This window comes from Delphinus delphis, chromosome 10, assembly GCF_949987515.2.
Source record: "Delphinus delphis chromosome 10, mDelDel1.2, whole genome shotgun sequence".
Lineage (NCBI taxonomy): Eukaryota > Metazoa > Chordata > Mammalia > Artiodactyla > Delphinidae > Delphinus > Delphinus delphis.
The window spans coordinates 71,718,339-71,741,166 of record NC_082692.2 but is presented as its reverse complement, the minus strand read 5'-3'; the positions used below and the strand labels follow the sequence as shown (position 1 = coordinate 71,741,166).

Here is a 22,828-nt window from a genome sequence, read left to right as displayed (position 1 = left end):
TCAAGTTATCTCTGGTAAGGCAAATTGCCTTACGTGTGAAAGATGTTCATTAAATATGTGAAGAATTAGATTACAGCAACACATTTCATTTGAGATTAGCCTGAACTCTTGAAAGGTAGCATTTGTGTCATACTTGTTTTGTATCTCCAACATCCAGCACACCACCTTGGCAATTAAAAACATGTCTTTTGAATTGCTGAGGAAAATATTTGAAGTTTTTGTTTGGTTCTTGTATTTTAGCTTCAAGGAAAAATCAACAAGTTGATTTAATAGGAGAATTCTTTCAGTAATATTTTCTCATTAAAATTATGAAAACTAAGGCTTTCTTAATTGATTGGAATCCTGTTAATGAGCAGAGGGTTGGTGGAAAGAGTTTTTTAGCTAATTCAGTAGCAGTACTTTTCCTAAAAAGATGATCAGAAACTTTTTGCTTTCCTTATAATTAGTAGAAACTGCTATGTTTCTGCCTTATGGTGAATAATAATGCAAATTCAACTTCTTCCCTCTTCCAAAAATGTAGGTTCTTGTTAAACCTTTGGGAGACCGAGGATACCTTTTTCTTCTCTCTCCTTGTCAAATGGTTTCTCCATATGGTAGGTGATCTTCTCTTTAATTTTTATAATTCTCCTTTAACTTTTTAAAAGTTAAAATATATTGCTAATGAATTTCACTTTTGTTTTTTTAGAACATCATACTGCTAAGTCTCGAGTCTTACATGCTTTGTTTCTATTTCAAGAACCTAGAGGCATAGTTACTTGTAAGTTCTTTGAATATCTAAATCCATTTACATATAGATACCGACATTTTATTGAAAATTTCCAGATAACTCACTAAGCATTTTGTCTTTCTTACGTCATGTTTTGGGAGATAATGGGGGTATTAAGAGGTGTTAGCAATATAAAACACAAATTATATGACTTGTTTTTTTAACTATGAAAAATTATCTGGTTTTTGTCAGTGTTTTCACTAAGTAAATGTTGATTGTAATTGTTACAGTATTATAGCTTAGTTTTTCAGGGTTTCTATTATATGTTTTTTTTTTTGAGCTTAGTTCATTTTTGTATTCACATTTTAGTGACTAAGTGCATCATATGCTAGGTTAAATATTAGGCCATTCACAATTAATAAGAATTTTCATACTGTTTTAGAGAACACCATTTCTATTCACCATTTCTAAGAATGAACTTTAATGCTGTCTTAAGGTAAAGTTCTCACTGTTAGGTTAAAAATGAAATTCTCAGGAATTCCCTGGTGGTCCAGTGGTTAGGATTCCATGCTTTCAGTTTCGAGGGCTCGGGTTCAGTCCCTGGTCGGGGGAACTAAGATCCCTCAAGCGGCGTGGCACGGCCAAAAAAAATGAGATTCTCAGTGGTAGCCATTCAGTGCCTACATATCTGCTTACGGGGATAGAGAGATAGAGATAAAGTTGTTACAACAGGAAGGAGTGACATTACTGTCATTTGCTGGACGGTCTTGCTAGGAGCCTCAGGTCTTTATTTCTCCTTACATTTTCCTTGCCACCAGTTGATGCCTAGGGACATGAAGAAGATCTTCAACGGGCAGGTGTTCTTCCCTTTAAAAATATGTTCTGCAGTTTTCATGTTTTAATTTCTTATTGGCCCATTTTAGGCTCCTGGGCTTAGAAGCATGCTATTCATATATCCCTATATAACATATATGTATTAGGGTACATACTGGTTTGGTCCACCATTAATGTATGGATGTTGTTACATTGCTTTGACAGTATGTAGATCTGTACTTGACTAATTTCTTGATTGCTAACATGGTTTGCTTTTTTGTTTGTTTACAGCACAGAAAGGTTCAACCAGTGCAGCACCACAGGAGAGACGTGAGAGCATACCAGATGTATTAAAAATAACTCAATTTTTACAGTTTGCTTTGATTCAGTGTCGAAAGGAATTCAAAAATATAAATACTATAAATTTTCATTCTGTTGTTGAAAAGTATGTAAGTGAATTTTTTAAGCGAGGTTTTGGTTCAGGTAAACGAGAGTTTATCATGTTTCCATATGATTCACGATTAGATGATAAAAAATTTTTATATTCAGCTCCAAGAAATAAATCCCATATTGATAATTGTTTGCATACCTATATTTTTCGGCCTGAAATGTATCAGTTACCTATTTATAAATTAAAAGAGCTATTTGAAGAAAATAGAAAACTTCAACAGTTTAGTCCACTTTCAGATTATGAAGGCCAAGAAGAAGAAATGAATGGTACAAAAATGAAATTCGGAAAACGAAATAACTCAAGGGGTGAAACTATTACACCTGGAAAGCAGAAGTCATCTCACTCTTTGGATTATGATAAGGATAGAGTCAAAGAATTGATTAATTTAATTCAGTGTAGGAAAAAAAATGTGGGTGGGGACTCAGACAAAGAAGATATGAGAAGCAAAACTGTCTTGAAGAGGAAGCTTGAGGATCTACCTGAAAATATGAGAAAGCTCGCCAAAACCAGTAATTTATCTGAAAATTGCCATCTGTATGAAGGTAAAATATCAGAATTGTTTTTATATAGTATAAAAGTAACAACCAAAAACATAGTAAAATAGTTCTGTCCTTTCTCCTCATACAAGGGTTTGCTAATTATAGCCTGAGAGCCAATCTAGGCAGTCCCCTGTTTTTATAAAGGAACTTTTGCTGCCAATCTCAGCTTCTGTATTCGTTTTTCAAGGCTTTGTTAAAGACTGGCCACGTCCAGCCTGGGTAGCCATGTTTCCCACTCTCCTTGGTTAAGGCACTTTTCTCAGAACATGTCATGGTCAGCCCTTTACTTCTTTCTTTTTTCCTGAAGCATCTTTCATTTCTCTCAAGGCTCATATCTTTGCAGTTCATAACCCTCCTTAGCTTTCTGGCTGTTCTCCTCGATGGTTTTCATCTCCTTTAGCTTATGCTGGATTTCTGCTCTGTGCTGAACCTGACGGTGCTTACTGATCCATACTGTCTAATACTGTTGACCTGTGTCCTGAGAGTTAAGTGCTTACTATGTGCTAGCTGCTTTACATGTATGGACTCATTTAGTTCTTGATTGGTAGACATTATTATCCTTATTTTACAGATGAGGAAGCCATCTCAGAGAAGTTAAATAATTTTACCTAAAGTTATGAGTTCACTGATCCATGTTTGAACTCACTTCTGACTAACTCCAAACATTGTTCCTAAAGTCAGCTATATTTCCTAGCACTGAACACATAATAGGCAAGGTACTTAAATTTTGGCACCATTTTAGCTGATAATTGGCAAATTTGTATGTGTGAAAAAATATTTGTGGGTGGAAATCGGGCTTTATCAGTAATTAAAATGGTGGGAAAGCTATGCTGGTTATAATAGACCAAAGGAGAAATGGGGCAGGGGAAAAGGGGTAGATAGGTTAAAGTAGAACTAGTGATAGAGTTGCATATCTAGGTGTTCCTCACTTGTGTTTGTTTCTTATCATTTTGCACACTTTATTTCTGATCCTGAAAGTAGAGATTTAAAGGTTAGATTCTAACTTTTAAAACATTCTGATCTTGATTTGGTGGTGAGCCCACTCATTAAGAGGTAGCCTTCTGTCTCCCCTACTGCGTTTAACATCAACTTTTTAAAGTATGAATTATATACAATGTACTCATTTTAAGTGCACAGTCTAATGAGTTTTTTTATAGCTGTGTTACCACTACTCCAATATATAGGACATTTTTCATTACCCCCAAATGTTGCCTTGTTCTTCTTTGTAGTTTATCTCATTCCACTCCACCGCTGATCTGCTTTCTGTCTCTATAGATTATTTTGCCTTCTCTATAATTTCATATAATTAGAATCATACAGTATGTACCCTGTTGTTTCTAACTTTTTTTTTGCCTGTGGTACATATACACTACCTAAATCGGAATCCTGATATCTACCCTGGCTCTACCCTCCTTCAGCATTAAAGCACACGCCTTTCTGAATGTCTCCTCCCTTTGCAAGTTTTTAAATATACTGGTGGTGCAGATAACCCAGATTTATACCTGCTTGGAGCCATGTCTAACATGTTTTCTCTCATAGTCCTTTTTGTTCTTAGTGCAAGATTGGTGTAGATTTCTTTGGGGTGATTTTGTATCTCTAATATCTCAGCTTTGTTATGAATTAAGTAATCTAGTCATTTAAGATAAAGCTTAGATTATGAAAAGGTTAGCCAGTATTTTATGTACAGAATGGGAGAGATCAAAATCAGATAAAATCATGGGTTTTTGTTGTTTTTATATTTTTAGAAGATTTAAGAGTAATCTGCATACCCTTCTCTAACATTTTGCAAAATAGTTGTGTAGGTATTTTTCTGTTGTCAAGTACCTCACTGATTTTAGGATTTTGGTGATAGAGTTTAAGGTAACTACAGTACAGTTATTTATGTATATTATCCATATTACCAACATAATATTTGAGCTCATTTTTAATAGAATTTTCAAATTATGATGAAAATAAACCTTCATTTAATGGGAATTTTGACCTGTGTGCAAAATTTTAGAACCAGTCATATTTGGAAAGTAAGGGACGGATATACCTGTAAACTCTAAGCAGGTGGTTTGATTGAGTTCCTGCCTATAAATGTTATATGATAATTAATTTTTATGCTTGCCTTCCAGACTTTAAGAGATGTCTCTTTCTCTTTTCCCTTCAGAGTCTCCACAGCCTGTTGGCTCACTTGGGCATGATGCTGACTTGAGACGGCAGCAGCAGGATACCTCTAACTCTAGCATTGCTGACATCCATAGGTTGTTTAATTGGCTATCAGAAACACTAGCAAATGCACGTCATTCTGATGCATCCCTGACAGACACAGTCAACAAGGCCTTAGGATTGAGCTCTGATGGTGCCTATGAAGAGATGAGGCAAAAGCATGAATATGAGTTGAACTCTACCCTGGATAAGAAAGAATATGAGCAGCCTACTGGTGTAAAAATGGAAAGTGCACATTTTAAGGATACTCAGAGCCCACTGCTAGAAGTTGATACATCATCTTTAAAGTATCCTCTTGCTGTTTCTACCAGTGAAGTAGGCACTGACCATAAACTACATTTGAAAGAAGTAAGCCTATATCTATTGGTTATCTTTGTTTGCTTTTGTGAATGTGTGTATGAAAGGGAGGATGTGGGGGGAATTCCCTGGTGGCCCAGTGGTTAGGACTCTGCGCTTCCATTGCAGGGGGCCACGGGTTTGATCCCTGGTCAGGGAACTAAGATCCCACATGCTGCATGGCACAGCCAAAAAATTTTTTTAAGAATTAAAAAAAAAAGGGTGAATGTGCTTGTTTTTCCTTTTCACAAAGAAATGATACACATTTCAGTAATGCTGTCTGTGCAGGATAGTATTTCTAAGTTATTCCTTGTTACACAGAGATAAACGCAGAAGTGTTTTCCTTCCTGCTCATAAGCTTTATGTGTAGTCTGAAATTTACCATTGTGTTAAAGTGAAGGCTGGACCATCTATTTGTCAGGAATGGCTTACTGGAGTTAATTCTCTATCATTTCATAATAAAATTGAGTCCTCAAAACACTGGCTTTCTGCTGGCAGTACCAGAACCCATAGGTGAGGCAGATGAGGTGACCAAAGTCAGTGTACCAGTTAGAAACAAGGTTAAATACTTTGTATTTCTCATGCAATGGAAAATGAGTGGCCTTTAGGATTACCTCTGAGGTAACCCTCAGCCATGCTTGACAGGGCATCCAGTTTATGATAGGTGCTTAGAGTACTGATATCTAGCTGAGAAGTAGCCTAATCTCCCCAGCTCCCCCCTTCCCAAGAAGTGGTTGCATCACTTGGGGAACTGTACCAGGATGGCACCATGTTCCTAAAAACTTGTTCCTAATTTACTTTCTTCCATTTTTCTCTTCCCTGTCTTTGAGTAAAAGTCATATGCATCATGGGACTTCCGTGGCTGTCCAGTGGTTAAGACTCTGCTTCCACTGCAGGGGGCACGGGTTCGATCCCTGATCAGGGAACTAAGATCCTGTATGCTACGTGGCTCAGCCAAAAGAAAAAAAATTTTTTTAAAGTCATATGCATGTCCCCAGGCTTCCTACATGTAGTTTGGGGATATTTATTTTATGGGGAGGATGAAGACAGGGATCTCAGTTGGAGGCATGTGTAAGGTAGGCACTAAGAAACTAACCTATATTGTTACCATTTCCTGACATATTTAAAACTCTAAATTGTGTTGATGGGGGCATGGACCAAACCCAGCCCACTGCCTATTTTTGTAACTAAAATTTGATTGGAACACAGTCATGCCCATTCATTTAGGTATTGCTTATGGCTGCTTTTGCATTTCAATGGCAGAGCTGAGTGTCTGGCCTGCAAAGCCTAAAATATTGGGTGCTTTACTGAAAAAGTTTACCAACCTCTGCTGTAAATCAAACAATTACGTTTTGAGAGAAAAAATTATGTTCTAGTTTGAGATTAGAGCATTATAACTTCACCATGTTGATTTTACTTGCTTGTAATGTTCAGGTTGAAGCTTGTAAATTTGCTGTGAAAAAATAGTTGTTTTTTCTTGACATTAAAATTAATTAAAAAGAAAGGTATTGAATCTGTACTCTAATTTTTAGGATCCAAATTTAATTAGCATGAGTAATTTTGAAGATTGCAGTTTGTGTCCCACTGTTCCCATTGAACATGGATTCCGTAGACAATCTAAGTCAAATAATGTTGAAGAGACTGAAATACATTGGAAACTGATTCCAATTACAGGTAAGAACAAGTATACTGGGACTTAGGTTTGCTTGGTTTTACTTAGGGACCAGTTTCCTGAAGGGTTTTGTCTTTTCTAGATTCCACTCTTGGGTCTTGCTTGGCTCTGACATCTTCGGTATCTTATTTTTGAGCAATGTGATATTCATCATTGAGTGTTGCTGTTCTTGGTCAGTATCTGCAAAAGAGCCTATTAAAAACAGAGGGATTTAAAATATCCTTACTCTCCCGATGGAGTTGAACATGCAACTTGCAAATGAAAATTGTTATCAGAAATTGGGTTTCTAATAAGGTGAGGTAGCTGCAGAGATGAAATGAGGGTCTTTGGGCAGCCAATTATATGCTGTCTTCTCAAATTATTAAACTTCACAAGCTGTCGTCTAAGAAGTGGTCATGTTAAGGTTCATCTGTTTGAAAGAAATTTGAGTTCTTAATATTGGAGAATTTGAGAGAAATTGGATCATTGTAGAGAATGGCCTGAAATGATTAAATGTAAATATCCCTAGAAAACTTATTGAACCATGAGGCAAGAATATAGTTTAGCAGATGTTGAAAGATCATTTTGCAGTATTCTAATTTCTCTGTACAAACACATACACACACATATGCAGATACTGTTAATATTCCAAGTTCTTATTCATCTTCGTTAGCTAAGCATTTGGGGAAATATTTCCAGGGCACATCTTTTCCATTCCTAGATCTTTATTTAACCTTTAAAAAGGAAAACAAACAGTTTTTGCTAGAAAGTCGACTGAAATATACTTTCTAGCTTGTGACCTAGAAGCTACTGAGACCTCCAAGGACTCTGCAAAGAATTTCTAAAACTTGATGAGTTTCCATGGGCTTCAGCACCATTCTCTACTTAGTACCTTATCAGAGAGGGCAAGAGGCCTAGAAGTGATCGTAGAGCGGCAGCTGGTACTCCTGACCTGGAGAAGTTGGCTTGAGTTGGAAAAACAGAATAGGGGAGTAGTCTGTACAGGTGATTATCCTAACCTTCCTCATTTAGACACCTTCATAGCTGGTTTCAGAGCCATTTGAAGGCACAACATCTAGGTGTTGATATTCCATCATCACCTGAATGGAAAGGGAAGCAACTTCCCATTTCTTAATGACCCTTCAGGATTATTTTAGGCAGAAGAGGGAATACTTGAATTTGTTAGCATTTGGGGTTATCTGAAAGGTGCTTTAAAAGGTTGTCACCAGTACCTGAAGAGAGTCTACAAATCTAATGGATGCTTTCCCTCAGGAGGGAATGCAAGAAGCCCAGAAGACCAGCTGGGGAAACATGGTGAGAAACAAACACCAGGTGAGAAGGCTCTCTTTGCTTTTCCTCCCAATGTGCCCTTCTTCAGAATTGCTACTTGCAGTTCTGGTCCTCTATCTGGAGGGCATCAGTTTAAGTCTGTTAATTACAGAAAATTTGGACAATATCATATTTGTATTTAAATCATTAATTGATTTATATCAAATATTCTTATACAAAGAATGTATTCAAGGGAGTCACTGAATATTCATAGAGATTAAGTTTTTTTGACCTACAGTAGATTCTGTCTGATATGATGACTTGGGAAGACCAGAATATTTTTCTTAATCCATTTCTACAGGACATCTTACAAGAAGCAGTCTTCGAGTTTCTCTTAAATTTAAAAAATACGAGGAGGTGAGGCCATGTATCATTTAGGTACATTATTCCTAATCTTGAATTTTTTTGACTCAATTCTTCTTTTGCTAATTGTAAAGCTAATTTCTGCAGATAGTCTTAAGAGATTAGGAAACTTTTGGATTCCAGAAACATTTATAGATATTACTGATTAGCTAGTTGTAGTAGGTGCCTAGAAGACAGTCTCTTTTGTCTAAACTCAAGTCAATTCAGCATCCCTGCAGATGGCCATAGGCAGATTCTTCTTGGTTGGAGTTTGGTCTGCGTCTTTTTTGTTTCCATTTCATTTTGTCTTACTCTTTCAGAAATCTTGTGGTGGTGTTTTTTTTTAATTCGGAAGAAAAGCTAAATGACTAATTTTAGTAGATCTTTATGGTTATTCCTCTCTTTTGGGAATTAAGAAAAACTTTGAGTTAATAGTTTTCTTCAAGATGATCTTTCTCTCCTCCTAGGAAAAGACGATTGAAAAAAACAAAGCAGGAAGAACAGATATATTGATATGACATACAGGAAAGTGCATAAATCTTCAGTAGACAGCTTGATGAATTCTTACATATGTAAACACTTAGGTGACCACCACCCAAATCAAGATGTAGAACATTTTCAGTACCCCAGCAGGTCGTCTTCTGCATCCTCCCAGTCAGTATTCTTCCTGCCCCAAACCGTAACCACTAATCTGACTTCTTTTGCTATACATTAGTTTTTACCTACTCTTGAATTTAAGATAGATGGAACCTACTACATATGTCCTCTTTTGGTTTTGGCTCTTTCACACAACAATATGTCTAAGATTCATGTAAGTTTTGCTTCTATCAGTGATTCTTTCTCATTGGGAGAATCAGGTATCTTGTTTATGCTTCATAATGCTCCATCAGCATCTGCAGTCTTTATTTGGCATACCATCTTCATATTTTGTGGTTAAAAGTATAAAAATCCAAGTGATGCTACTTTTCGAGAACTCGCCACTCCCCTTGCATTTAAAAGTCAAAGTACCACAATGCCTGAATGATAGTAGAAAACATGTATTATTATAGATATTGATATATGTTTCTTTTAAATCATTTATTGAAGACATTTTAAAAATAATAAAGTTGTCTATCTTAATAATAAAAATTATATGGGGGAAATCTGTACAAAGTAAAATTAGATGGTGATCATTTGCATTTTCAAAAGGGATTTGGTTTAGAGTTTTTTAATATGGAAAATTTCCCATGTTGATTTAAGTTATATTTCAGCTTAGAAACATTTCCTTTATCTGTAGCCCTTCAGGAATAAGCTTACTGGGAGACTTCCCTGGTGGTCCAGTGGTTAAGACTCCACACTTCCACTGCAAGGGGCACGGGTTCGATCCCTGGTTGGGGAACTAAGATCCCGCATGCCTCATGGTGCAGTTACTTAAAAAAAAATTTTTTTTAGAAAAAAAAATTTAGGAATAACTTTATTGGTCTCAACTATAGCTGAGATATTTGGGAGAATGTATTCAAGTATTTTTAATAACAAACCACTCAGAAGTTTTAAAATTACACGTGGTCCTTCCCAACTCATTTGTTTTACAAGATGCAAGTAAGACATTTTATCTGAATAAATCAGATATTTGACATGGTACATAATTCAAGAAATACAAAACTACTTCAAAAAATAAGTCTTCCACCCCTAGGCCAGACACTTAGTTTCACCCCATTGATCAACCTCTGTTACAGATTTTATTTTTTTCGTGGTGGTGTTTTTTTTTTTTGGCCACGCTGCACAACTTGCAGTATCTTAGTTCCCCGACCAGGGATTGAACTTGAGCTCCAGCAGTAAGAGCGCCAAGTCCCAACCACTGGACCGCCAGGGAGTTCCCTGTTACAGATTTCTTATGTACTCATGCTGACATTTCACATGTGCACTAAACCCCATGTTGCAGATTTACGAAGGGCATTCAGTATTCCTGAATTATTTTATGGAAGTTGAATTTTCTGGTTTATCAATTTTATACAGTTGTAATTCTTACCCTGGTACATTGGATATTTTGCTCCCCTTCTCTTCTTTGACCTACAGACCTACTGTATGGTCTTACCATGCTGACAGGTGCCTTTGCAGTACTTAATGGGTGCAGTGGTTCATGGTAACCGCTGGGGTTGGTAGCAAAATGTTATAACCTAAATGCTGCTTAGGCTGTTTAAACCTTTGGAAAAGTGTGAGTGTAGGGAAAATCAAAACTGAATTTTTTGTAGAGAGGGGTTACACTGCTATACCTGGGTGCAGACTTGAATAGGGAGTTCACTATACCTTAAAAGTACTATAGTTTTGAAAACTATACCTATGTGTGGACTTTCTGATCTAGAGGTAACATTTTATATACTACAACAGCAATTTGTTAGGGAATGTTGGCTAAGATTTAAGAAAAATTAGTACTTTTTTAAAGGATAAAATTGTATAATATGAACTTGTAGGGAAAAATAATGAAAAGTTTGTTTTTTTGTGAAATAAAGTATTACTATAAATTGCTGTTAAATGTATTTTCCCCATGTTTTTTAAAAAGGGATTTAGGGTTCCTGTTTTGAAATGTAGTTTCAAGAACATATGTGTTTGAATTTAGGATTTGTGAGTGGAAAAAAGTACGTTCTTACGGATTGAGCTAGTTGTCAAGGATCACGGGTTATCGTACTTTTCATTAGCATCAGCTAGCTTGATGATGTCTTCATCTCATATGGGGTAAATAGCTATTATGATTTCTCTTGGAATGATTTCCAAACAAAATAAAAATACTGAACAAAAGTGCTATCAAAAGTATTACTGTTAATGCAGCTATGAAATTGTGTTCTCTTCCTATATGACTGAGACTTTCTTTTCCTGATAAATTGAAGTCCCTAACATTGTAGCAAATCCACTAAGCAACCCCATATGTAAGAGCAAATCTGAAAACAGATAAAATTAATTATCCTAGATCCTGAATGCAACTCTTAACTTGATGACTTATTCCCACAGCATTTCAGCTTGGCATTCTTTCAGTTGCCTTACACTCAAAATTTTCCTATTAAGGGGGTATTACCTTAGTGGACACTACTTGGCAAAGAATATAGGGGTTGAGCAAGCTGTTGAAACTGACTATTCTGCTTAAAGCATGTCTGTTAAAGTCAGATCTGCAGAAAGGTAGGGAAGCAGAAATAAACAAGTGACTTAATTTGTATTGATGTTAAATTGGCCCTTGTTTGAATACTTCAAAAGGAATCAAAGAAAGTAACATTCACACTTGCCACTCTAGCTACTGAAATACAAAGACCAGCCATAAATAAGTAGGGCACATAGGAAATAGGTTCACACCATTATCTGAGGTTTTTATTCTACCTTCCAATGCATAGTTTGTTCTAAATATATACTTGACCTGGCATTTTTTTTCTTTGTTAGTTTGTATTTTCAGATGTTATTATTTTGGATTGCTTTTGTAATAATAAACTCTTCCCATATAGGTATGAAATCACCAGAAGAACAACTGGTGTGTCTGCCACCACAGGAGGCCTTTCCTAACGACCCCCGGGTAATAAGTAGACAGAGAAGTTCTGATTATCAGTTTCCATCCTCTCCATTTACAGACACACTAAAGGGCACCACTGAGGATGACGTGTTGACAGGTCAGGTGGTGACAGTGGAGGAGCAGTGTGTGCCAGCAGCAGAACCGCCTGCAATGAGTGAAACCACAGAAAGGACAGTGTTAGGAGAGTACAGTCTCTTTTCTAGGAAGATAGAAGAGATTCTGAAGCAGAAGAATGTTTCATATGTCAGCAGAATTTCCACACCTACCTTTTCAACACAAGAGAAGATGAAACGGCTTTCTGAGTTCATATATTCTAAGACTTCCAAAGCTGCTGTACAGGAGTTTGTAGATGGCTTGCATGAGAAACTAAATACTGTTATCAAAGCATCAGCCAAGGGTGGGAATTTGCCAGCAGTCAGTCCTAATGATTCTGGTACTAAGATAGCATTGAGCCCTCTGGGAAGGCATGTCATACCAGTTTCCTCAAGCGACTTCAACAATAAACACCTCCTTGAGCCACTTGGTAGTGATCCTCTGAAAGACACCAACTCTAATGAGCAGCCTTCCTCTTCGGCTTCGGGTTTAACTGAAGCAGAAGTGAACCAGCCACACCATGCCACAGAGCCAGTGGTGACTTCTGATCATACTGCCCGGGAACCAGTAGAAAAAGAAACAAAATCGCCCAGTGATGTAAACATTTCTGCCCAACCAGCTCTTTCAAACTTTATAAGCCAGTTAGAACCTGAAGTATTTAACAGTTTGGTTAAAATCATGAAAGATGTCCAGAAAAATACTGTGAAATTTTATATTCATGAAGAAGAGGAGAGTGTGCTCTGTAAAGAAATAAAGGTAACTAAATGAGAAGGTAATTGTAATGCTGTCTAAACTTCTCTTGTTGGGTCTGAGCTCTATAAAATGGATTTTTGTTTTTAGGTGTTGACCATATTATTTTCATAATTTGATGCAGAGTGGAATAAAAGACTAGTAAGTTTCAACTGAATTTCAACTGGTGATCTAAATGTCTTAGAATTTTTAATCTTGTTTTGCATAGTGTCATTTTAAAGACCAGTTGTATACATATTGCAGATACCTTTAAATTGTTGATCTAAAGATTTTCAATGTTTCTTACTGGGTTTTTAACAAAGGGGAGGGAAAGATGCAGAGAAATGAAGTTGTCAGTGTTTACCTCAGGGGGTTTTATCAATCAGGTAGAAAAATAAAACTGTCCAGGATGACCTAATGATGATATCTTTTGGCATTTCTTGATGCCCTGGTCATGCCAGGTTTCCCAATAGCCCTTATTATCAAAAAACATGGTGATCCTGAAACACTTCCCCAGTCATGAAAGATTCCTCCTTGCAAGGTATGTGTTTTGCACTGAAGCTATGGAGTAGACTGGCGTTTCAGGCATTTGGTTTAAAAAAATACACACATAGAGAGAGGTATGTAAAATCTGTAACAATAGATATGTAATTTATAACACATGGGACAATTAGTGGTTTAATGTTGCCAATTAGTATTCACTAAACTGTATAGCATTTTAATTCCTTAAGGGAATGCCTTGGTTTTTTTTGTTTTGTTTTGTGGGTTTTTTTTTGCGGTATGCAGGCTTCTCACTGTTGTGGCCTCTCCCGTTGCGGAGCACAGGCTCCGGACATGCAGGGCCAGCGGCCATGGCTCACGGGCCTAGCCGCTCCGCGGCATGTGGGATCTTCCCGGACCGGGGCAGAAACCCGCGTCCCTTGCATCGGCAGGCGGACTCTCTCAACCACTGCGCCACCAGGGAAGCCCGGGAATGCCCTAGTTTTTAAAATAAATGCCTGCTCCTATTTATGGAATTTACTTACCATGATAAGTTTCTGCTTTTTTAGTTAGAGGAAGCAGAGGGGACTATAAATAAGTGGCGTATAGCCAGAGTGGCCCAGAAACTCCATGCTTTGACATGTCCTCAGCCTTTTGTCAGTTTGAGGATCTCTTTGACGTCAGCATGTTTCATGTGATGTGTTGATGAGAATGTGAAGAGCATGGAAATGGGGGCAACAGAGTGCTCAGTGTGCTGCCTTTACCAATTCCCTGTAGTTTCTTGGGAAGATGAAACCAGACTTACCAGGAATTTTTTGGTTGCATTTTTGCCCTGTATGATTGAACATTGAGCTTCTCAACATTCTTCCACCCCCAGCAACATGTTTCCAGCTCTTTGGGGCATAGCTACATGGTGGTGTAGGGCTAGATGAGAGAGTGGGTTGGGCACAGTTCCCAGTGTGCTCACCATTACTCCATCTCCTCCCATTGCATTTTAGAAATTGATTGTAACACACTTGTGGGAAATGTGTTTACTTACGAATGGTGCTTTTAATCCATTCTGGCTTAGAATAAATCATATTTCTGCTATTTATTTTATGTAGAAGAAGAAAAGGATGCTGTGTGTTTTATAAATATGATAGGAAATCAGATCAGCACTTTTAATTCTTTTATTCAATATCCATTGGAAATTTTCTAGCAGAAATGTTACAGTATAGTACAGGACTTTATGAATAAAATTTTAAACTTCCTAAATATTTCTGGAGTCAAATTGATTTGTTACTTTATGAGTTAAAGTGTCTTATTTAACACAAACTTGCATTTAAAATTTCTTAATGTAAAAAGACCAAAAATTACAAGCAGGCCTATCAGACAATAATTTACTTTTTCATAACCTGATTGTAAACTGCTCTGAGATTTGCCCAGAGGCTTTAGAAGTTAGAGCAAAATCAAACACTGTAGAAGATGCTTCTTTAGGGCTACATAGAAGTATCCTCTTTGGGTGTGACACTTGTAGACAGCTCTTGAAAGACTGATTGTGAGGCAACCTTGGTTTAGATTTATGGTTATCTAACCAGCGTGCCAACCTTGAGAAAATTAATCTGCTCCTGTATCTGTGAAATGAGGAATGTGACCTTCAGAATCCTGCAGTTTGCTTCAGAGTTCAGGATTCCCCCAGCAAGCAAAGAGAATTCTGCTGGGACTGGCTCTCTTGTGTCCTTTGAAAGGTAGTACCGTGTCAGCAGCATGGAAGGATGTGTTAGATGGGAGAGTGTTTTGTTTGAAGATGTAAACTTGACAGGCATGGCTAATTAATATGTAAGTAACGTTGTACATACTGAAGCTCTGTATGAATGATCCTGGGGCTGTTGTGAGATAAAGGAACTACAGTAGTCATAAAAGTGCTTTTTAACTCTGAAGGAGTATACCGGTAACACTGCTGCAGAGAATCAAGGGCCTGCTTCAAAAGGAAAGGAAAATGGGAGTGAGAGAGTGGTTAATGACTGAGCTCTGGATTGCCCAGAATAAGTAATAAGAGTTAAGAACCTGGGCTAATCCATTGCTTTTCTGGTTCTGTTACCCCAAGCTAGCATTTACTTGGCTTTGACTGCATAGTGTCGTAACATTGTGATTGTGACCAGTTAAGGTCTGAGCTTCAGAGTCTTCTCTAAGAGTGGACTTGATCTCTGAGGTCCCTAGTGTAAGGGCATCATTATTAGTGGTCTAGTAGTAGTTAAACTTAACTACTTTATCTTGCATTTCTCGTGTTAAATGGATGTTTGCAAAAAAGCTTTTAAATGTTGATTTAGTTTTTTTTCTTTAACAGGAATATCTTATCAAATTAGGCAATACAGAGTGTCATCCAGAACAGTTTTTGGAAAGAAGATCAAAATTAGATAAACTATTGATTATTATTCAAAATGAAGACATTGCAGGTTTCATTCACAAGGTAGACTATTAAGCTGAATTCTTTGCTTATTTTGGTTGTAAAGACTCCCTACTATCTTTGAGACTAAAGCTGTTTGTTTTTAAAATATCCTCATAAGCTTTAAAGGAGATAAAACTTTGAGGTTGGGAGGTTTAGGACTTGAGACCTAAACTACCCTCTGTGAATCAGCTCATGAGATTCATATTTATACCTCTACAAAATTTTAAATTGTGGCATATCACAGATCTTACCTATCGCTTAAATGGTCAAGACTAAGAATACTGACTCCTTGAATGCCATTGGGTCTGCTGACTCTCTTTATATTGTTATCACCTTTATTTGTATGTCCTAGGTAAAACCTGTCTGTACCCCCTCTTTGCTGAAGCAGTCCCCCTTTCCCTTGGGTTTGGAGGTACCCCGTCTAGTCTTAGGAGACTGTCTCAAGTCCTACTGCTCTTTGAAGTCTTTCCTGTTTCAGTCCGTAGGCTGCTGCCTCATTTGAATTCGGACTGTACTCACAGGGCCAGGCAAGTTAGCATTTGTCATTCTGTGTTTCCAGGTCTCTTGTTAAGTGCCTCTTCCTTAGAGAGTTCTGTTCAAGGTAGATGCCCAGTACATAAATGTTGGTTTGTATATTTAGAAATAATGTTGGAAATATTGTTTTTGTGCTTGACTTTGCAGAGACAACACACTAATATAGGTGAGCCATAGTACATCTAATGTAGGTTACTTCACACTTGAGTCTGTCTGTCCTTATTTCTATTTTTATTTTGGTATTTAAATAGGTACCTGGCTTGGTGACTTTAAAGAAGCTTCCTTGTGTTAGTTTTGCTGGTGTTGATAGTTTGGATGATGTTAAAAATCATACATACAATGAGTTATTTGTATCTGGAGGTTTTATCGTTTCTGATGAATCCATTCTAAATCCAGAAGTAATCACAATTGGTAAGATTTATTTATTCTTTTAAGCATGTAACATGTCTTTTCTAGGTTTTTCTCATTAGTGACTCACTCATACTTTAATGCATTGTCCATTCTGCCAGTTGCAGATAACTAGTACATTTCCATCATTTTTTGAGCTTTTATTATCTCAGATTTCTTTCCCATTCTTTTACTCTTTACGAATAATTTCCTCTTAAGTCTGGTATAAAGCAGGGCTCTCTGTACCTACTTCCCTTGGATTACTTTTGGTTTGTTATTGTTATCAACATGTTGTTTTTTTGTGTGTAGATGTTATGTTCTTAGATCTCAAAGAGGATGTATAGATCTGTCTCCCTTAGAGGAGAAAAAAGAGAAAGAAAATACTACCTAGGAAAGTAGGTGTTCTACATGATATCAACAAACACTTCTTCCTTAATTCAGTTGTGGAGTGGGTGACTTGTTTATTGAATTTAAAATGAACTTCATTATCTCTAACAGAGAACCTTAAAAATTTTTTGACATTCCTCGAAGAACTTAGTACTCCAGAAGGAAAATGGCAATGGAAAGTCCACTGTAAATTTCAGAAAAAACTAAAGGAACTGGGCAGGTAAGGTTTGAAAAATAACTATATATTGGTTGTTGATTTTAACATTGTGTTCACAGAATTTTGCTATTTTTTATGTTTGTAAATTATAGATGCTGCTCAGTTTTCACAGATGTCTTTTGCCAGCCGTAAGGGAATGTAGATGCTGAATTATTCTAGCCTGTTGGAAAATGATATTGTTTATGTAGAGGTTTGTTGAAGTTCTAGTTATGTACAGAGATAAAATTGGCTTAAACTTTACCACTTGGGTTTAGAATAATAATCAAAACGGGATAATCAACATTCTTTATTTTTTTATGGAACTGTACATGCCAAGTAGATCAGGCCCTCTCCTAATTGTTAATCTAATAATATTACACATATGAGACAAGGATTAATCTTGACATGATAAAGGGATCTATGATTAGGACATTCATTTATGTAATAAGTGATTTCTAACATGCCCAGAAGTCACTTCTCAAAACGTGATTCTTGGAGCACTAGTCCCTTGAGAGGCTCTGCAAATGACTGTTGTAATCAGATGAGTTTGGGATACTATATCCTACTACTAGAGTCCATATAATGTACTTATTTACACATTTGAAGATCTGAGAAACTTTGTAGTTAAGGATCCTGTTTTACATTTTGTCAGTCAGCATTTCTGAAACCTAGACCACAAAACATTTTTTTCTTCTAATACCTATTGATATTCCATTGGACACACTTAGGGAAATTCAGGCTTTAGTAATTTTAAATTATTTAACTTTTTATTTCATTTTTTAAAAACTTGTTTTATCTTCAAATCATGTGAAGTAAGCATTGGGGAAGTCTTATTTTTATATAACAGATAGCAATACTGAGGCCCGGAGGTATAACTTGTACAAATTAGTACCATCATCTTCCTGACAATAGCCCGTAATTTCTACCACATGTTGCCTTTACCACATGTTGCCTTGCATCTGGAAGTATAGAAATAGCTCAGAGCCATGTTATTTTTTGAAGGAAAGATTTATATTTTTTTGTCCTTTTACACCCTTCATTATAGTTCTAAATTAGTGAAGCTGAAGAGAAGTGTAATTTATTTAGTAAGTAATAAGTTGAGATTTTTGTCTGAACTGAATAGCTGGCCCTCAGGCTTTGTACCGAGAGAAAGCCCCTGGAGTTACCCGTGTATTGCACAATTCCTGCTTTCCCTCTACTAAGAAGCACCTGTACATCAGGCAGTGAGCTAAGCAGTGCAGTTGTCGTTAGTTGCCTCAATTGAGAAATTATGGCTTTAATTTCAAGTGAAAACGTCCATACTAAATTTTAGAAATGCAGATACAGATACTGAACTACTTAATTTCACAGATTGAATGCTAAAGCTCTGAGTCTCTTGACCCTTCTGAATGTCTATCAGAAGAAACATCTGGTTGAAATTTTGTCATACCACAACTGTGATTCACAAACTCGAAATGCTCCAGAATTGGATTGCCTTATCAGACTTCAGGCTCAAAACATACAGCAACGACACATAGTCTTTTTAACAGGTAACGAGAGTGCTCTTAAGCTTTCTACTGTGAATACAGGAATGTGTATGAAAGGATTTTGTGGGGCTGTGTTGGGTGTTTCTGAAAATGTGGAGGAAAGGATTTTGGAGGGCTGGACGCAGGCATTATCATTTTATATTTGCAAGTGTTTTATACTCAACTTTTTTTTTTTTTCAATTTAGAAAAGAGTATCAAGATGCTTTCCAGTTATACCGATAATGGAATAGTGGTTGCGACTGCTGAAGACTTTATGCAAAACTTTAAAAATCTTGTGGGCTATCACAACTCAATCACAGAAGAAAACCTTCCTTTGCTTGGTGCTAATGAGAATCTTGAGTCGCAGTCAGGTAACTTTTCAGTAGTTTTCATTTTCTTTAAGGCAGACAGAAAAAGAATGGTTTTGCTTTGATTTCATACAATGAAATGCTAATTTTGAAACTGCTCACCTCAGTGTAAACTCAGCTTCAGGGGAAGTGTTTCAAGGCATTTATCATTCTTTTACTTAGCATACACAAAATCTGCTCATTTATTATACTATAGTCAGTATAAGCTGTTTGAGTTAATGTAGACTGCATACTATAGAGTAGGCATTTTCTTTTTGAGGGTATGTAAGCTTTATTGGCTTCTGTTGTGAATTAAAGCAGTTTAATTACAAGGTAGTAGAGATATCCATAGCTTTAGTCTTTTGTGAGATGGCCTTTGCTTTGGTTCCAGGTTTTATGTAAAATGAAAGATGTACTTTTGTTTTTGAGGAAAAGCAGAGATGTTCGAACATTTGATACAGCTAACCAGTTTAGTAGTAATCCAGTGAAGCTAGATGTCAGAATTTTTATTTTATATTTGTCTTGTCGAATACTGAATTACCGTATAACTTTAGATGCTGTTTTGACATTAACCCCTTTGGAGCTGGGAGTTGGGATTTCCCAACATTAAACGTGAACACATTTCGCAGAAGCTTTTAGCATCGGATTATCTGGACATTCACACCTAGTGTGAGTGTTGTGACTAAGTGAACTTGTGGCAGAAGACCAAGCTTTAAGGGATTGTGGACTTGCAGACCCTGACGCATTATATTGTGTGAGTAGTGTATAATTTTAAAACTTAAACAAATTGTGTATTTCAATAGAGGAGGACTTTTTGTTTTTTAAATGTAGCTCTTTTAGAAAACGATGAAAAGGACGAAGAGGATATGTCTCTGGATTCAGGGGATGAAATCTCAAAAATAGAAGTATGCAGCAATTTTCATTCAGAAATGTTGGAGAAAGAGACCAAAGGATCACGTGGAACAGATCAAAAAAAGAATATTCAAATTGAGTTGCAATCGTCTCTTGACTTGCAAAAAAGTTTATTAGAAGAGAAGACTTATGAAATTGATTCTGAAGAGAGAGCTTCTATTGATATAGTATGCTCTGAAGGAGAGAACAGTAATTCAGCTGAACAGGATTCATATAGCAACTTTCAGGTTTATCACAGTCAATTAAATATGTCCCATCAGTTTAGTCATTTTAATGTTCTCACTCATCAGACATTTTTGGGGACACCATATGCCCTTTCATCAAGTCAGTCTGAAGAAAGTGAAAATTACTTTTTATCTGCTTATACTCAAAACTTGGATAGAGAGAAATCTCCATTAAGTTGGTGGAAAAGTGATACTTCCAGGCCGTTTTCAAAAGAGAAATAATTACAGTAACTAACTTTTTTTTTTTGTAAGTAGGTTGTTATGGACTTTTTCTGTTTCTTAAAAGTGAATTCACAATTTATATTTCATTCTCTAAACAAAAGGTTTCTTTTCCTTTCGCAAATGTTTTTTTTCCTCTTATTTAAATCATGATGGCCTGTAACAGTTGAAGCATCTGAAAATTGAAATAAATATATATTTTTAACATATTGTACTTGAATTATCTCATATTGGCACTTTTAAGTTTTACACTTATGTCATCTGTACTTTGGCTTCAAATTGAAGCCTGTTTTATATGTAAAACTAGATAGTTGCAAAAGGATAGTGAACAATGGCTTTACATTTTTTCCCCCTCCTCTAATGTCAATGATCCCAGCTACTTTTGCTGAAATGATATATCAACTGATGCATTTGCTACTTTTGCTGAAATATCAACTAATGCATTTATTTTAAGCTTTTTGTATAGTGCTTTTACACAGGTATAAGCCAGTGATGTTAATAGTTACACGATTTTGGCTCAATACCTCAAGATTTATTGAACAAAGCCATTTCATTTAGATGATAAAACTATGTACCATATGGGACTTAGGACTTAACACCAGGCAGCATTATTTTTTATTTTTAGACAACCATGTAAAATCACTTGCTAAAATTTTGGTCAACCTTTGAGAATATTTGATAATTACAATTTTCAGTGCTTGTGTGGTCCTTAAACAAAAACCTATCTTATCTTTTGAAATATGAAACTGAATTTGGTTATTAAAGGCATTAAACAATTTGAAATAAACTTTGCTGTAGATTTTAAAATTGTTAGAAAAATGTAAGTATATTTTTCAGGTGGTAAGCACTTAAGTGCTATATACTAAAGCTAACTTTTTAAATTCACAGATAAAAGTACATGGTGAAGATAAATTTTAAATCCACATGTATTGCTAATAACTGCCTCTCCATTACTAATACAAACTTGTAAATGTTTTTGAAAACTGTAGTTTCTACAATAAAAGAAGTCATTAAAAAAAGGACTTAAAAAAATTTCCATGTAAGCCTAAACTGAATCTGGGCTATTTTAGTAAAAGTAAGTATGTCAGACCTTCCTTTGGCACCTCCAAAGAACTTTGAGTTCTATTCTTTAAAATCTTTTTATAGAGCAAAATATCTAAGTGATATTTTAATAAGCTACATGTAAAAAGTGTGGAAGAACACTGTAAACTCCAGACTGTGTTAAGGTAAGTAGATCAATATACCTCAATACCCACATTGTGATGAGCAGAAAAAAAATTTTTTTTTTTACTACTTTTTTACAAGTGTCTTGTTTTATTGTTTTTTAAAAAATATATATACACACATACTTTACTACATAATGTACAAGTTTTAAATAAGCATTTTAAAAAGAAATCTAGGCTATTTGATAAATACAGTTAAGCAACAACCAATCTCACATTTCATAATTTGGAAGACAAATCAAATGTAAAGGATTTGATTTTCTACATTTAAAACGAAGAACTAAAATTCTCTTCTTGATTTGCAGCTAAAGGCATGAGATTAGTTTCCAACTCTCTTTGCTTCTGGAGAAGGCCCTGAAATCGTATTGATATGTTAGTACGGTGTGCAGCAGACGGGCAAATTATTCCTATTTTACCTTTCTCTCTTGTTAATACAGAACTATATTTACTTTGAAAACACGTATTACGCTCAGTTACTTTGTCATGTTCAACTCAAGAATTTTCAATTTTTACACCAGACTTTCTCACTTGGATACTGTGCAGCTATCACACATTTGTAAGATTATATTTTTAGCCATACAACCAATAGAAATGACCTTTCTTAAAACCATGTCTCCTAACTGTGGGGCTGAACACCACCTCTTTCCTTTTCCCTAAATGCTCTTAAAATGGTCATAAGTCTCCCTTTAACCATCCAGTGTTTATCTTGACTGCATTAACCTTAGTGGCTAGTACAAGGCCCTGCTGAAGTAAGATATGGTCACTAAGGTGTATACATCACATTCCTTTCTCTTAAGCTACAACTTCTGTCTCTACTAAGCTAGAATATACCTTGTCACTTTAAAAAGAGGTTTAAGTAAAATCTTCACTGTGTGAATTACCAAGCTTGAGTTACAAAATTCAATCCACATGTAACCAAAGCTACAGCATTTAAAAAACTAAGGGACACTTTATAATCCTGGGTTAGTGGGGGTGATTTTCTAGTTCTATAGATCAACAATTTGAAATGCAGGAGGCATTCATAAATGACTGGACATGGAAAAGGGTAATCCTAAAACTACAGTTTATTTTCCCCAAATACACAAAGTATACTGTGAATCAAAGCTAATCGCAAAACCAGTTTTGCAAGTCTTTTTTTTTTTTTTTTTTTAAGCACAGGGACAGGTGTTTTTTTTGTTTTTTTTTTTTTGTTTTTTAAGGCCAGCTGGTAGAGAACAGTTATAGCCTTAAATATTGGATGTGTTACCTGATTTT

The 22,828-nt window shown here is 36.0% G+C and overlaps 2 protein-coding genes across 11 annotated transcripts in view; one reads left to right on the top strand and one right to left on the bottom strand.

Annotated features, from left to right (window-relative positions):
* The window catches only part of TASOR (transcription activation suppressor), a 48,936-nt gene extending 28,582 nt beyond the window's left edge, over positions 1-20,354 (top strand). Inside the window, exons 12-24 of one of the 5 annotated variants that reach the window (XM_060022707.1) lie at positions 521-593; positions 686-757; positions 1,811-2,512; positions 4,662-5,068; positions 6,589-6,730; positions 7,980-8,039; positions 11,969-12,759; positions 15,539-15,661; positions 16,426-16,585; positions 17,060-17,168; positions 18,495-18,673; positions 18,856-19,020; positions 19,828-20,354. In XM_060022707.1, coding sequence (XP_059878690.1) covers positions 521-593; positions 686-757; positions 1,811-2,512; positions 4,662-5,068; positions 6,589-6,730; positions 7,980-8,039; positions 11,969-12,759; positions 15,539-15,661; positions 16,426-16,585; positions 17,060-17,168; positions 18,495-18,673; positions 18,856-19,020; positions 19,828-20,354 — 3,510 coding nt within the window. Of the gene's footprint in view, positions 1-520; positions 594-685; positions 758-1,810; positions 2,513-4,661; positions 5,069-6,588; positions 6,731-7,979; positions 8,040-11,845; positions 12,760-15,538; positions 15,662-16,425; positions 16,586-17,059; positions 17,169-18,494; positions 18,674-18,855; positions 19,021-19,550 lie in introns of all 5 variants that reach the window. The other 4 variants (XM_060022704.1, XM_060022709.1, XM_060022708.1 and 1 more) reach the window with 4 other exon arrangements.
* A 44-nt stretch (positions 20,355-20,398) lies between these two features.
* Positions 20,399-22,828, bottom strand: part of CCDC66 (coiled-coil domain containing 66) — a 62,390-nt gene continuing 59,960 nt past the window's right edge. For 3 of the 6 annotated variants that reach the window (XM_060022710.1, XM_060022711.1, XM_060022713.1), the window contains exon 18: positions 21,795-21,928. In XM_060022710.1, coding sequence (XP_059878693.1) covers positions 21,842-21,928 — 87 coding nt within the window. In that variant the 3' untranslated portion in view covers positions 21,795-21,841. Of the gene's footprint in view, positions 20,527-21,627; positions 21,929-22,828 lie in introns of those variants that run through there. The other 3 variants (XM_060022715.1, XM_060022714.1, XM_060022712.1) reach the window with 2 other exon arrangements.